General features: G+C 35.8%; 4 protein-coding genes across 4 annotated transcripts; 2 read left to right on the forward strand and 2 right to left on the reverse strand.

Annotated features, from left to right (window-relative positions):
- Nucleotides 1–2,740: 2,740 nt before the first annotated feature.
- hbba2 (hemoglobin, beta adult 2) lies at nt 2,741–3,555 on the reverse strand. Its single transcript, XM_051106547.1, has 3 exons — nt 3,389–3,555; nt 3,060–3,282; nt 2,741–2,958 (listed from the first exon to the last, which is right to left on the reverse strand). Exons 1-3 carry the CDS (start codon nt 3,475–3,477, stop codon nt 2,830–2,832), a joined length of 441 nt encoding a protein of 146 aa, XP_050962504.1. The 5' UTR covers nt 3,478–3,555; the 3' UTR covers nt 2,741–2,829.
- A 1,048-nt stretch (nt 3,556–4,603) lies between these two features.
- On the forward strand, nt 4,604–5,486 carry hbaa2 (hemoglobin, alpha adult 2). The gene is made up of 3 exons (XM_051106523.1): nt 4,604–4,768; nt 4,876–5,083; nt 5,257–5,486. Exons 1-3 carry the CDS (start codon nt 4,674–4,676, stop codon nt 5,383–5,385), a joined length of 432 nt encoding a protein of 143 aa, XP_050962480.1. The 5' UTR covers nt 4,604–4,673; the 3' UTR covers nt 5,386–5,486.
- An 8,322-nt stretch (nt 5,487–13,808) lies between these two features.
- On the reverse strand, nt 13,809–14,658 carry hbba1 (hemoglobin, beta adult 1). Its single transcript, XM_051106180.1, has 3 exons — nt 14,491–14,658; nt 14,154–14,376; nt 13,809–14,047 (listed from the first exon to the last, which is right to left on the reverse strand). The coding sequence occupies exons 1-3, from the start codon at nt 14,580–14,582 to the stop codon at nt 13,916–13,918; spliced, it is 447 nt and encodes a 148-aa protein (XP_050962137.1). The 5' UTR covers nt 14,583–14,658; the 3' UTR covers nt 13,809–13,915.
- Nucleotides 14,659–15,578: 920 nt separating this feature from the next.
- Nucleotides 15,579–16,480, forward strand: si:ch211-5k11.8 (Hemoglobin subunit alpha-like). Its single transcript, XM_051106083.1, has 3 exons — nt 15,579–15,745; nt 15,936–16,143; nt 16,249–16,480. Exons 1-3 carry the CDS (start codon nt 15,651–15,653, stop codon nt 16,375–16,377), a joined length of 432 nt encoding a protein of 143 aa, XP_050962040.1. The 5' UTR covers nt 15,579–15,650; the 3' UTR covers nt 16,378–16,480.
- The last annotated feature ends 245 nt before the right edge of the window (nt 16,481–16,725 follow it).

A 16,725-nucleotide genomic window follows, 5' to 3' on the forward strand; every position in this document is an offset into this window, starting at 1 on the left:
GTGAAAACAGCACAGATCTAGAGTTAGATGGATCTAACTATCTAAATTCATACTAGAAATTAAAAAAGGAAATAAGTAAGTATAAAAATGAATTAAATACACAAAAAAATTCCTGTGGTGCATAAATTAAAATATATATATATATATATTATTTATTTTTTTAAATTATTTTTTTAGGGTGATATTTAAGGTTTGAGTGCCTTATGTCCTTAAAAGTTAACAACAAATGGCTGAAAAGAATTTCAAACTGTTGTCATAACAGTTCTTGACATTTAGAAGATGATTTTATTGGACTGAGGTTGCTGGTGGGGGGCAAGGTGAGTGGCCTGACATATCCAATCTTACTTCTCAATAATAAGGTTGATCAATCAATAAAAAACAAATGCACATTTAGAAATAATAATTTATAACCCATGTCTTGATGGTCTCTGTGAGATAAAATGCTGATTTTGCTAAATAATCTCAATTTTTATATAAAGCATGTTTAGTTACTGGCCCAATTTACCTAAATGTGTTAAAATAAAATGAGCCAATAGTTTCAGTTAAATGTGCCACCTTTTGAGTTGAGTTTAAGCAGAAATTCTAGTGGTTCCACTTTTTAAAAATTATTTATATTATTAATATATTGTATTATTGCATGTGTGACATACCTTTTTCACATTTTACCTTCTAAATGCATTTGTATGTGATGTGTGTTTATGTGTGCTCGACTGTGTTAGTGAGGTGTGTGTATGTGTATGTGTACACACTAACACAGTTGTGCACACATGGGCTCACACTCTCTGAATAGACAATGGGTGAAAGAGACATTTTGATATAGAAGTGATAGGTGTTGAAGTAAAGTAGCCTAATGTTAAACTATTTATTATAGAGAGGATGAAAAACAGAAAAGATCAGAAAGGAAAGAACAGGGTCAGAAAGGAGCATAAAGGAGATAGAAATAACGTCTGCCAAGGATGGGGCGAAAAATACAACCAGTGGGTAGGGCAGGGTTTATGTAAATTTTAGGGTTTGTGATGTCACTAACCCAGGAAGTAGCCTGCTGTTTGTTGTAAGCCTTACAAAGCAAATTCTGTAAAAAAAAAACAAAACAAAAAAAAAAAACAATTGCTCCCTTTGCAATGAACTTTGCAGATAACTTTGCAGATGTTGTTTATGATGAAACAACCACACTACACACTAACTAAATTTTAAATGCCTGAAAAAGGTCTATGTTCAACACAAGCTCAAGATATTTTCACATTTTTTCTGCTATATATAAAATACATCAGAGCTTTTTTTTAATACTTTTACTTGTGTTGAAGAAATTGTTTGCTAACAAATGGCTAAATGTGACTACAGAGGTAGTTGGGAACATTAAATGACTCTAAATGTTTATAATCATGCCCTTGCAAACTATTCAAACTTCAAAATTTGAAGTCATGTGGCCATGGTGTAGTTTGTTTATAGCCTAGTCTTTAACTTCTGGCATTTAAATATAGGCTTCAAATTTTATAAAATTTGTGTTAATTTGTGAAGATTATCATGATTATCAAAACATGTTTGAATTATAAACTTTTGTTGATCAAAGAACATTTTCTGCAGCAATCCAAAAACCAGTGGAAAAATCATATCACCTATAGCCTATAGCAGCACCATCTATAGCAATGCATTCTACCAAACCCTAATCACATTGGGAGGGGCTCAGTGAGTGAGCTGAACTACTGGGTGGGGCAACACATGCTGCTGTGACTTAAACTAAAGATCAGATCACATTTTAGCCAATTCATGCAGAAATTTTGGTAAACTTATGATGTTCCATTTTTAAATATATGAAAACCATTGTTGTTTTATCTGCCTGTTTATAAAAAATAAAATATAACTTTGTATACAGAATAGTGTATGTACACTTCTGTACAAAACACTCCAGATGATTTTAGTGTTAAACACTGACAAAGACTTGGTGATACAGCTTGCTGTTCCTATCTTCTTCATGTAAATTAGTTCTTCAATGCAAATCTTTCACAATATGAGCATAAAACACAATAAAGATGTATCCATGTACCTAAATTGTCACAGCTAACAAATCTGAATTAAAAGAAGGAACACATAAGTTCTATAGTTGCCAAATATCTCACACTATGCCATTGCCTGAGGTAAGAACTCTGAGATCCAGAACTCTCCAAATGTAGGCTAAAAACGTCTACATAATACACATATATCTGCATGGTCCACCTTGAATCAAAGAGCTGGAGTAGGACCTGCAGAGGCATCACACTGTTCTGTATGTCGAAACCATCTGCCTGTCAGAGACGAGTTTCCCCTCTGTGAGTCTGCTTATGAAATTGAGATCAAATAAGATCGTTCTGAGTGTTTTAATAGTAGGATAATTTTGAGTGTAAATATAATATTACCTCATAACCACTGCTAATGTTGATGCTCATTAACCAATGAAAATGCTGTACACTCTTAAAAATGAAGGTTATTTATTAACATCAGTGGTTCTATGAAGAAACCTGAACATCCATGGAACCTTTCAAATGCAGAAAAGGTTCTTTATAGTCAAACAACGTTCTTTAGATTTTAAAAATGTTCTTCAAAATGGTGGTTTTAGGAACTGTTCAATGAAAGGTTCTTTGGGGAACCAAAATGGTTCTTCTATGCAAAAAACACCCGTTTGGAACTATTCTTTTTAAGAGTGTATGCTAGTACAAATAATCTAGCTCATTCACTCAATAAATGAAAAGACTCAAAGTCCACCCATTGACTGAATGCTTTATTTATATACTTTTTAAAATCTTTAATGCACTGAATCATGGTTGAATTGAGACAGAAATCTCAAGCAGGACTTCAGAAATATTGGCTGGAGAGAGCGACCACAACAGCGCCCAGGAATTTCTGCCAGGTGGCCTGAACAGCAGGACTGAACGCGGATCCCATTGCGCTCGCAAGGATCACGGTGAGACATTCGGCCAACAGCTGTGCGAGTCAAGAAAACGTTCATTTGTTAAGCAACAACAGTCTGCTGTGATATCATTATTAATAAGCTCAAACTTGGTCAACAAAGAAGTAAAATGTACCCTAAAGTTGTCTGGGTCGACGTTGAGTTTGTTGCAGTGCAACTGGCTGAGTTGAGAGTAAGTGCCCTTGATGTCATCCAGGTTCTTCACGGCTTTGCCCAACGCATTTAGCACAGTTTTGCCATGGTCTGCCACCTTGGGATTGCCCAGGATCGCAGCTGCACTAGATAGGTTCCCAAAGGTACCGAAATACCTCTGAGTCCAGGGATAAACGATCAGTACCCTGTCATGTGAAACAATGGAAATACATAAATCCAAAGTCTATTCAAAATACATCACTGAATGAACAACCTGTAATTTAAATAATCTTTGACACACTATCACATTACCTTCCCAGAGTCTGGGGTCCGATTTCATTGACGTTGACTTTGCCCCAGACACTCGCAATAGTACTGCGCTCGGAATCTGACCACTCCATCACTGTGATTATCTCTTTACCTTTTCAACAAGTGTAAATGCTGAACACAGATAGCTGCGAGCGGAGTTTTAATTTATACTCGCGTTCTCCGCCCCATGTCAGGCGCTGAAACTGATTGGCTATGTATCGTAGTTCATACTTGGATCCGATCCTAGTTAATGTTACATTTTGATTAGAAACTGCGAAGTTAGATTTGTCAGAAATATTTTTCAAAATAAGTAAGGATGTAATCCTTAAAATCACGAATGTAGATCTTTGTAGCCTGCTCTGGCCCCGAAACATATAAGACTTCGTATTGAGATTTGCCTAAATCTAAACACATAAAATGTATGAAATATTATGAATCTATTTTACACTCAAATACAATATGCAGATGAGAGTCGTATTAATAAAATGAATGGCAAATAGTCAAAGTAAGCCTATTCAAAGTAACATTATAATATTCGGACAATATTAGTGCGAATATGTACAGCTCAGGTGTTTTATACGAATTTAACTTCAAATCAACCAAAACAAACGCGTCTAATAACTAATTTTTTTTTTTTTTTATTTGAACGCGTGCCAGCTCTTTTTTACTTTATCTGAACATTCAGACTCGCTCCTCCCATTTCAAAATGTTCTTAATTTCTTAATTTGATAACCGTTGATGTCCTGTTATTTTTAAGCTGCTCCACCCTTTAGGTGCCATTTGGTGTCCCCAAATGACCCCAAAGCATCTCATACAAGACAGAAGAAAGAAAGATAGAAATGAAAGGAAGAAAGAAAGAAAATAAAAATAAATAAATACAAATAAAATATTTCATAAATAAATAAAAACTTTAAAACATTATTTTGTTTATTATAAACTATGTTTGATAAATTATTTCTTGCAGCTTAATTGTTTTGGTGCATATTACATGATTTGTTAATGGGTGATAGAAAATAGACGAATGGATTCCTCGGCAGTTTCTTTTCTCCCCGCTTTATTTAAAATAAATAAATATAAACGTAAAGTAAACATAATTTAGTATTTTTGATAAAATAATGAACGATGAAATTAATTGGCAAAAATCGTTTGAAGCCTAAATGTTGGCTGAAGTCTAAGAGGTGGAGCTGCTGAGATGTTGGGTGTGGCTGCACTGCGCGTTATAAAAAGACCCCCTTATCCTACACCTAAAACTCCGCTCTTGTGATATCAAGGTGAAAAGGATCAGAAAATGAGCTTGACAGCTAAGGATAAAGCCGTGGTCAAGGCCTTCTGGGCTAAAATCTCTGGTAAGACCGACGCCATAGGCCAAGAAGCTCTGGTAAGGTAAGAACTCTAGATTTATTTATTTATTTTTTTTTTTTTTTACTTCAAAAACACCTACAAATCTGCCAGAACTATAAGCAATAAACGGATTCTTCTCTTTCTCGCAGAATGCTCACTGTCTACCCTCAGACTAAAACATATTTTGCTCATTGGTCCGATCATTCCGCCGGCTCTGCCGAAGTGAAGAACCACGGCACAACTGTGATGTCAGCCATCACTAAAGCTGTGGGCAACATGGATGACCTTGTTGGTGCACTGAGCTCCTTGAGTGATCTCCATGCCACCAAGCTCCGCGTAGACCCTGGAAACTTCAAGGTGAGAAATTTGCTAATTTGCTGTTAAGTTAATCTGACACACCCAAATTATGATATAGAGCACTACAGTTAAATCAAAACGAAACATCCAAGATGTGAAATAACATGTGAATTATTACTTCATAGTGCATTTATAGTGTATTAACTGTTCATTTCTTGGGTTATGTTTTGCAGATTTTGTCCCATAACATCCTCGTGGCTTTTGCAGTAAATTTCCCATCTGACTTCACCGCAGAAGTGCACGTGTCCGTGGACAAGTTTCTTGCGGCTCTGTCTGCAGCCCTCGCTGATAAATACAGATAAGATAATTATTCCGGGGCTTCTCGTGCAGATGCAAACGGAGGCAATACAGATAATGGAGCTAAAATATCATATGCAAATAATAAAATCCATAACAATCAAAACGTCTCTTTTACGTGTTTTTCCAATCGATATGAGCCAAATAACTTAATAGACAAATAGGCTGCTTTGCATTATTGTTCTTTAACTATGCCAGGCACAGAGGGAGAACCCACTTTTTCGCAACCTCCCATTGCACATTGGAGTTCAAAGCAAGAATCTTTCTTTTTTACGAATTTCATTATGGCTGCTTCCTCATATTCAGTCATACCTTGAAAATATCAGCAGTCCTTTAATTTTTGATGACAAAAGTAATGTGAATAATAACCACAGTGATACCAGCAGTGGTGAGGACCAGTAAAGCTCTCTGAAAATACAGTGAAATATAGTAATATAATATAGTATGTAGATCCCGGGTGTAAAAGTTCTCAAAGATTATACTTAAGTGGATACTTACGATTTTCTTTTCAATTCAAATGCACATTTCCTTTGAATTGATGCATCCAATCTTAATTTCCATCAAAATCTGCCACACACACACATTGCCAGGGTCACTGAAGGCTAACTCATCCTCATTGTCATCACATGGAAGAGTCAACTCTGCACTCTTCCTATTGGCCTTTCCGTGAAATATTGTTGTATTCATTTTCGGAAAATACAAAATAATTTTCTTATTTATACATAATACAATACACATAAACTACAATAAACACTTCTAATAAATAAATAACTGCAATAAAATTATTGATGTTGCTATAAAAAAATCCAAGTGGGGAAATACATTACTTCAATTTCACTGTGGTACAGAGTTGCCATATGGCAACATTGATATTTTTTCATTTTACAGAAAAAACTTATATTAGATCATGTTAATTTGTGAATAAAATGTGTAATGTACTAACCAAAGATATAAAAAAAAAATCGCCCTTGAGAAGAGATTTACAGAGGTTTACAGGTTTACAGAGCAAATTCTGCAGCAATACAAGGGGGTTACTCCATGTTGGGGTGACAGTGGAAAAAAGGTGTTTTGGAGGAACATTCAAATGTCATGTGTCTTAAAAACAGCACATTATTGGCTACCTTAAGGCTGGACTTTTTAATTACCATATTGCAATATATTGTTTTGTTTTGTTTTGTTTTGTTTTCAAGGATATTAGTAAAACGTAATTGTTGCCATATGGCAACTCCATATATAGAGGGTTAAATTGTACTTATGACAAAAGCAAATGCAAATCTTCTAAACTGTTATTGAAGGCGATTTTACACTGCACGCTTATAGTTCTAGGTTGTTTGCAATACTGTTTACAATTGCTTATTTGTAGGCTACATATAGGCTAGCCTATTACAAAATTAATTTAATGCATAACTATTTCTCCACATATTTTTATATTTCCATTTTAATGAATTCATTAATTTCGTCAAGTTCATGTCTGTTCTTGGTATTTGTCTTCACTGGTGACTGAAATCTGAATGCTCTGAAGAACTATTTACAATTCTCAGTAACGAATGCAACTTTCAGGTACATCTGATTGACAATTAAATTGCGCCCTCTTAACCCTTGTATGGCGTTCATGTCTGTGGGACCCGTTTTCACTTTTTGTCAAAAGTCAAGTCAAGTCAAGTCACCTTTATTTATATACCGCCTTTAACAATACAGAATTGTGACAAGGCGGCTGTACAGTATTAAATAGGAAATAGTACATCAACAATGCCAAAGGCAACAGTAAACGCTCAATTTTCAGGTAAAGGTAGTTAATCAAATACAATACAATAAAATACAATATTGTGTGAAGATAAAGTGTCCCCAACTAAGCAAGCCAGAGGCGACAGCGGCAAGGAACCAAAACTCCATCGGTGTTTCAAAAGAAAAATGATACGATTAATTATTTTTTCAAACTCATACTCATTGGCCTTGGCTCATTTTCTGTGAAGATCATATATCAGAACACATTTTCAATGTGTTCTGTACACCCCTCTACACACTTACATACAAGATGTTCAGGTCCACTGGACCCGGGGCTAATAAAAGAGGGGAAATTGTAGGTCTTGTATAACTTCACTCTGTCCCCCTATTGTCTGGGCCTGCTGTGAGTATGTGTATGTGTGTTTGTGTGTATGTGTAAGTATTTGTGAGAGAGAGAGTCTGTGAGAGTGTGAGTGTAATTGTAAGTGTGCGTTGTGTTCTTCTGCCCCTGCCACTTAAATTCATAAATGTGATTTAACAAAGGAAAAGGGCAAATATCAGCAATACATGCTGTTTACATTGCTTGTAATTGGGATGAAGTAAACACCTGTTGAGTATTTTAACATATATTTTTTTAATTGTGTTGAATTAAAAAGTCAAAAATGCAGCGGGTCCACCAGACCCACGAACACTGTCTGAGTAACAAAAATATGAACACCATACAAGGGTTAATGTCATTAATATTGCGGACATTATATATTCAGTATTCGTATTCAGATTGGATCATCGTAAAACATGATGTAAGAGTCCTCAAATCCTTGGAGTATAGGCTACTCCTTATATTTGTCCCAGTGATGGAGATGCGCACATAACAATTGTGCTGTGCAGAACCGAGATTTACGCGGATGCGAACAGTCAGTGAGTAGGCTAAATTTTAGGGGTCTCGACGGCCACCGGACGAGGGAATTACTAGATATCGGTTTTGGTTCGTCAGACTCCATAATTCCAGAACAAATTAAAGCTGCAAGCAGCGATGAAAGGGCCTCGCACCCGGGCTCACCGCCGATCGGAGGCCAATGGTGGGCACTATGCTTTTCACATAGTAAATTTTAGAGGAATCTGTCAAAGTCATTAAGATGTGCAAAACTTCCTGCTGCCAGCTGGTGGCGTTATGCCTATAACTGAATATTGGAATGTAGATGTGTTCAGGCCAGCACTTTTATCAAACATACGAAGTTTGGTGCAGATTGAACATATACTTATACTTGAGCTAGTGTAAGACATGACATATCCTGCTGCCAAGAGGTGGCGCTATGATTATATCTGAATATTGGTCTTTAGATGTCTTCAGGCTAGTACTCTTACCAAACATGTGAAGTTTGGGGCAGATCAGACATTGCATGTTTAAGTTAGTGTAAAACAAGTCAGTTCCTGTTGCCAACAGGTGGCGCTATGATAATAAGTGAATTTTGGCCTCTAGATGTGTTCAGGCCAGGACTCTTATCGAACGTGTGAAGTTTGGGGCAGATCAGACATTGTATGGCTGAGTTATAACAACTTCGATTTTCATGGCGAATCATCAAAATTTGACAGGCAGCCACGGACACGCCCTCCAGCGAAAACTCTAGATCTTCGCAATTTAACGTCACAAAGGGCTTTAGATTAGACTGCCCAAATTTGGTGTTGATCCGAATAAATCTCTAGGAGGAGTTCGTTTTAATACGACGCCTGGAAATGGCAAAAATGACACAAAATTTGCTGAGAAAATGAAAAATATCTGACTTCCTGTTGGGTTTCGGATTTTCCTCCAAGAGACTTTTTTTGTGGGTATTAGTGTGTTACATGTGCTTACCAATTTTCATACATGTACGTGAAACGTAGCGGGAGGGGCACTTCATAGAATGTGAATAGGTGGCGCTGTCGAGCCATTTTGCCACACCCACTTCTGAAACCTATATCAGATGTAAATTTTCGCCAGGTCTGATGCGTGTGCAAAGTTTCATGACTTTTCGGGCATGTTTAGGCCCTCAAAAATGCGATTCATTTTGGAGAAGAAGAAGAAGAAAAATAAAAATAATAATAATAATAATAATAATAATAATAGTAATAATAATAATAATAATAATAAACGGAGCAATTCCAAGAGGGTCCTCGCACCACCGGTGCTCGGGCCCTAATTATAGGTGGCCTGAACAACAGGACTGAACTCGGATCCCAGTGCGGTCACAACGACGATGGTGAGACAATCGGTCCACAGCTGTGTGAGTCAAAAAAAAAAAAAAAAAGCATCTGTTAGGCAACAATAACAGCCTCTATAACGGAGATGCTGTGATACCCTTTTTAATAAGCTTAAATTTGGAAGAAGCAGCATGTACCCAGAAATTCTTCACAGCGTTGTCCAACGCACTTAGCACAGTTTTGCCATGTTTGCCACCTTCGGATTGCACAGGACTGCAGCTGCACTGGACAGGTAAACTGATAAACGATCAGCACTCTATCATGAAACAGTGCAAATACATAAATCCAAAGCCTATTCAAATACATTACTGAATGAACAATGTGTTATATCACACACTTCAGGCGCTGGGACTGACTGGCTATGTGTGGTAGTTAATACTTGGACCCGATTAGTTAATGATTAGAAACTGCAAAGTTAGATTTGTCAGTAGATATTTCAAAGATCGAAAGACAAGCATGGATTCGATCATCAAAAAAACGAAAGTCATTTTGTGTTTTCTGTTTTGTGCTTGCGCCGAAAAAAAAAATCTAATCATGGCTTTATGTTGTGATTTGTTTAATCCAAGCACAGGAAATTTTTCGAACCGTACATTAGCTATTGGCCTAATTCATAGGCTGCCAAAACATTAGGCTTCCATGTGAAATTAACGTTAAACTAAAACAAGCGCATGTAAGTTTTTGATGATTGAACGGGTGACAGATCTTTTTGCTTTATCTGGACACTCAGACACATTTCTCCCATTTCAAAATGTTCTTAAACTGTGATAACCGTGGATGCCATGTTCTTTTTGAGTTGACATTTGCTGTCCCGAAATGATCCTTAAGTATCTGGCACACGCAAAGATAGTAGACGGAATATTGTTTCAGTAAATCTTGTTGTTAATATTAATATTAATTGTAGGAGAAACGCATTAATTAATTTTCAGGCAAAAAAGCAAAGCAACGCCATTCAATACGTCATTTAGGCAATTTTTTTGTTGGAGTTGTCACAGTTGTTTTCAGATATTCCCAGCTGACTTCACCACAGAAAAGTGCACTTGGCCGTGGACAATTTCTTTGCGGCTCTGTCTGCAGCCTTCGCTGATAAATACAGATAAGCTCATCATTCCGGGGCTTCTTGTGCAGATGCAAACAGAGGCACTTCCAATAATAAAGCTACAATATCAGATACAATTCAATTAATAAAATCTATGACAATCAATATTTATCCTCCTCCCCTGGTGAAAAAAACAGCATATGCTGGTAGGTAGGTTTTGATTTTTTTAGTCCTTGACCAGCAACATGACCAGCTAAGGACCAGCTTAAACCAGCATCAAAACCTACCTAACCAGCATCCTATAGCATCAAAACATACCTACCAGAATATGTTGTTTTTTTCACCAGGTTTTTTTCACATCAAAATGTTTAAGAGGAATAAAATGCCTAAGACAACATGAAAACCTATTAAAAGTCAAATATGCATAAAATCATTATAATATATTGAGCGTGCAGGTTAAAACGTGTTAAAATGTGTTTTCCGGTCATAATGAACCACATCAGTAGGCTTTATTGGCGTTTAAACTACAAATCTTTACATTCTATGAATTTTTATTTTATCAGGGCACCATATAGCAGTCCATTATATGGAGAAAAATTCTGACATGATTTCCTCAAAAAACGTAGTTTCTTTACGACTGAAGAAAGAAAGACATGAACATCTTGGATGTGGGGTGAGTACATTATATATGAATCTTTGTTTTGGAAGTGGACTTCTCCTTTAAGTGACAAAAATGTGATCAATAGAAACATCCATTCTTGATATCAGCAGTAGTGAAATCGATGTCAGTGATCGACAGTCGATGTTATTTATTCTCTTTTTAAAAACTGTTTAGTTCCTTACACTTAAGTAAAAGTACAGTATACTTGAAGATTTCATTCAAATAAACAATAGGCTATCTGGCTAAAAACATAGGCCTACTTGAATGAAGATTAAAAAAACAACTTAGAACTTATCTACCCTATATCATTTTTTAATTAAAAAAGAAAATGTTAAGCTGTATAAAAGAAAAAGTTAAGCTGTATAAAAGCTGTATAAAATACTATTTATACAAAGAGTGGAAAAAAAAAATGCAGTGCATGCAGCTATAGAAATCTCTGTACTCTCAGAAATATTGATATGCATGTAAATCTGATTCAATTAGATTAATTCATGAGAAAATTTCATAATCATTTAGATATAAAATTGATTGACAGCTGTTATTGTTACTTCTGTATAATTATATTAATACTTATCTGCCACCTTGTAAAACATCACTATATGATTTGCAATTAATTTAACATTTCCAATGGCAACATTAATAAATACAAACAAACATTAAAATATTTTTAAATCAGTTCTCGGAAGAAAACACGAATTTAATTGTCATTCAAAATGCTGTGGGCAGCAGTGACTATAGATTTCGACGTATAAATAAATAAATAAATAAATAAATGTATTGACTTGTATTTGCATATACAATCGTTTAACCTTGTAGAGCTCTCACAATGGTCCAGCCTGAATGATGTGAAAAAGACTTATCCACACTATTAACAACTCTGAAATTAACCAGCGCAAGGTTTATCCGTCAATAAAATGCATCTTGATTTTATGACATCAATTATTTATTTGTAAACAAATTATTATTGTTTATTTTGCAAACAAAAGTAAATAAAAAAGTACAAGAAAATGCAGCGCTATGCTATTTAATAAGAGGAAATAATCTCAGGCTTCGCTTAATATTCAAAAAGTGGTGCAGTTAATTTTAGAAATGAAATGTTTAACCTTTTTAAATAATAATTTGAAAATTCAAACGATGTGGATTATAAATTTATAAATTCAATGTCTCTGTTACGAGAAGAGGAGAGAATTTCCCCCAGCCTAGTCCCTAGTGAAAAATAAATATAGGTACTAAAATGTATTTAAAATACGTTTGTTTCATGTTAAGTATACTACAAATACATTTACGTATTATGTACTTAAGACAAATACCCTGCAGCTGTACTTTTATTATACTAAACTGGTATATTTAAAGTTTGCTAAACTGGAACAACTAATTTTGCACCTACTTTAATTGTGCGGGAGTAGTGCTGAAGTCGAACTAAAGATATACTTAAGTATATCTGATTGTGCTAAAGTGGAACTATTGCAAAGACACTTTAGGTACACTTTAAATATGTTGCATTTAGAGACCGATTTTATTTGAAGGCCATACAATTCTCGTCAATAGTGACATTAAAACATATTTAAGGCTTAATATTAAGAAATGTGCATTGTGCACAAGTACCCCCAAATAAAATTTTATATCAGTAAGTCTCGAGTGATATGTCAGTAAATATGTTAATAGACTTGAACTGTACTTATTATAAAATAAATACATTTTAAATCTATTACTTTTTTAATAGGGGTTGCTCACACTTGTGGAAAAAAACAACAACTAAAACTAAAAAGAGAAAAGAACATGTTTGTTAAGATAAATTTGTATCTACATTTAAGAATGAATCAGTTTACCTGTTGAGAGTGTGTTGACAGTCTGTTTAGCTGGATGGCTAAGATCCAGAAAGTTGAGGTGCTTTGACAGTTGAAAAACAAAAAGACGGGAGTAAAAAACCCTCTAACACAAAGAATTCTTCAGGAAAAAGTTCTAGAGGATTTTGACAGCATACGAGCTAGACAATCACGACAAAAAACAACTGAAAATTGATGGATATAACTTTTAGGTATACTAATGAATATAATAATAACGTAACTTTTTTTTTATTTAAACCTCTTGTATCATAAATTATATGCATTTAATACTAAAGCACAAAGGATGCGTGGTCACTTTTATGGTTTTACCCAAGTAATTTCAACAAGTTAACACGAAGAGTTCGAAGTTAAACTTCTACGTTCTATCTTTAATTTAGAACCCTTTAAAGCTTTTATGGCTGAGTAGCGCTTAGCGTGGAACTTGGAATGTTGTTTTTATTATATTATGATAAACCCAGCATAGTGTTCAAGCGTTGCCGCTAATACAGTATCTTATCAAAATATATTGTGTTTTTTTTATATTTTCAAGTACATTTGCAAACAAAGAAACTGAATTTAAACAACCGTATTTATAAAAATAACGAAGATTGCGAGTTTATTTTGAAACTATGCTGTACAGCCTCTGGAGGTTGTGATAAATTTTATTTCTTTTATCAATTAATTCAAGCGGTTAACACCCACAGTCTGCAAATCTATCATAACGGTCTTTGAAAGGCATGCTTGAAGAAATAAGATGCTCACTCATTTAGTCTAGTCTAAAACCTTTCTAAAAGTTAAGAACTCAGCGAAAGAAATGTTGAAAATTAGGGTTCTTTCCCTAAGTTGTCATCAAGAACATGTTTCTCTTTAAGAATTTAATTCTGGTCATACAGACTGCTGGTCAGTGTTTTCTGGAATAAATGGAAGCAAACAACAATAAAGTGCTTTTAACTTTATTTTATTGATCTTATTTTATAAGAGTTAGATCTTTGTGTGAACAGCTCCTGCAATCTTCTGCAATACAGCTGGCGTTCATTGGTGCTGAGACTCTAGTGGTACTGTCTGCACAGAGCGGAAACGACGACAGCCAGGAACTTCTGCCAGGCCTCCTGGACGTCAGCATTGAAACCAGAGGCGCCAAACTTCATGGCAGCGCACACGGTGATGCAATCAGCCAGAAGCTGTAGAACAAGAGATCTATTAGTTGGTTGCTTTTCTATTAAGATGCATTTAAAATAATATGAGCACAACTGTTTATTTACATCACGCAAATATTAGCAAACCTACCCTGAAGTTGTCGGGATCAACATGCAGTTTCTCAGAGTGCATCACACTGAGTGGCGCATAGGTGGCCTTGATGTTATCCATGTTCTTGATGGCTCTCTCCAGACCTCCCATCACAGTCCTTCCGTGAGCTGCCACCTTGGCGTTACCCATGATTGCGGCGGGACTTGACAGGTTTCCAAAGGTGGCGAAATATCTCTGAGTCCAGGGATACACGATCAGACACCTTAAATAAACAGAAGCATTAAGAATAGAATTAAACAAACTGCTTACATGACATCATCTAGCACAGAGAGAAACTTTATAGAATGTGTCTATAAAGAAAGCGATGCGGTGATACCTGGCCAGGGCCTGAGGTCCGAGTTCATCGGGATTGAGCTTTCCCCAAAGGCCAGTGATGGCACTTCGCTCAGCATCTGTCCACTCAACCATGTCTACGTTTTAGGGTGTCCTTAGGTACTTGCTTAAGTCCAGTAAGAATCACTAGTAGAAAGTCAGAAACCGGAGTATAATTTATTGACTTGATATGTCTCCGCCCATTAAAAAATGTAAAGTCTTATTGGACAATTTCTCTGAGCAGGTGACGCATACATGTCTGGACTTCACTGATCGGAACCCGTCCAAAAAGTTGTTTTGTAAAATGTCCTAAACATGAACAAGCTTTTTTTTTCTGCCAAATTTTGCTAATCGAATTTGCGCCATTACCACTATTACGTTCATGTTCATTCATGTTCAATAAAATGTAGACATTTTCAATGAAATAGCAAAATAGCAAAGCACAGTTGCAGATAGATTTTTTTGATTATGATGCATGGCCAGATTAATGCAATTATGTTACAAGCGTTTTCAGTTGATTTTTACATTTATTACTTGAAATTATATTTTATCAGCCTAGACATGTTAACCTTTCTGACAGTTGCACCACCATTTATAAATGTTAAAAAATGGGTTCAGTTTATTTAAATTCAGTTTTCAATTCAAGTTTATTTGTATACGGCTTTTCACAATACAAATCGCTGCAAAGCAGCTTTACAGAAAATTAAAGTTTCTACATTATATTTAGTAGTAGCTTATCAGTGGTGACTATGTCATGATGATGTCCATATAGCAGAAAATTTACAGTATAAATCATGCAGTTAGTTAATGGCATGTCATCAAACAGACAGTGAACTCTATTAACAGCATTTGAACAATGTGTTAATTCTGAATTATAAGTTTAAATGGTGAGTAAGTGAAAATAAAAATAATTTCATTTGCATAGCGCTTGAAAGACGTTAATAAAAAACCGTTATCTTAATTAAAGGAGAGGCACAGAATTGGCACGTTTCTGATTGGACACCACAGGCTTGGGATCGGCAGAAACGCGTTTAAGGGGAGTGGTTTGGACCGATTTCACGGGTGTGTCCTTCTTTAGTTTTATATAAAAAGTAGGACAAAATCTCATTTTCGCCAACATCTTTTTCTGAAGACAATCTAACTTGGGAAAAAGAAGACGCAGCAATGAGTCTCTCTGATAAGGACAAGTCTGTTGTGAAGGCCTTGTGGGCTAAGATTGGCCCCAGGGCCGATGACATCGGCGCTGAAGCCTTCGGCAGGTAATACTGGCCTACTCTCTTCCTATTTATATTGATATTACTTATTGACAGGTCTATATAGAAACTTCCTAAGTAACTTTGCTTAAAACCATGAAAAGTTAATGTTTTGATTAACTCTAATAATTCATGTTTTTTTTTTTTAAATTATGTTGTTTACATCACCAAAATTATTGTTATTATTTCTTTTCAGAATGCTGACCGTGTACCCTCAGACCAAGACCTACTTCTCTCACTGGGCTGACCTGAGCCCTGGGGGTGCTCAAGTGAAGAAACACGGCAAGGTTATCATGGGTGCTGTTGGCGATGCCGTTTCAAAAATAGACGACCTTGTGGGAGGTCTGGCCGCCTTGAGCGAACTTCATGCCTTCAAGCTGCGTGTTGACCCGGCCAACTTTAAGGTACACCATAACAAAACGATAGTACTTTGTCACAGTACTGTAAATAAGTCACATCATGGACGTGGTAGCGTCATGGTAACTTGTTTCTGTTTCTTCCTTTTCTAGATCCTCGCACACAATGTCATTGTGGTCATCGGCATGCTCTTCCCTGGAGACTTCACCCCAGAGGTTCACATGTCAGTTGACAAGTTTTTTCAGAATGTGGCCCTGGCTCTCGCTGAGAGATACCGCTAAACATCCAGTGGGCATTCAAACGTGACACTGTGCGGCACCCCTAACCAACTCAAGTGTGATGTCTTAATAACATTTCTCAATAAAAGGCACAGAATTAAAAGAATCATGTCTTATTTGTATTCATTGAATCTAACGTGACACTGTGCGGCACCCCTAACCAACTCAAGTGTGATGTCTGAATAACATTTCTCAATAAAAGGCACAGAATTAAAAGAATCATGTCTTATTTGTATTCATTGAATCTGTCATTTGTGTCCCCAATCCTTTTTGTCGGGGTAAACTGAAAGCCTTATACTATGTAATTCTCACTGAGACATCCTTAAAAGTATAATTATTTTACCAACTTTT

This window comes from Labeo rohita, chromosome 3 (assembly GCF_022985175.1).
Source record: "Labeo rohita strain BAU-BD-2019 chromosome 3, IGBB_LRoh.1.0, whole genome shotgun sequence".
NCBI lineage: Eukaryota > Metazoa > Chordata > Actinopteri > Cypriniformes > Cyprinidae > Labeo > Labeo rohita.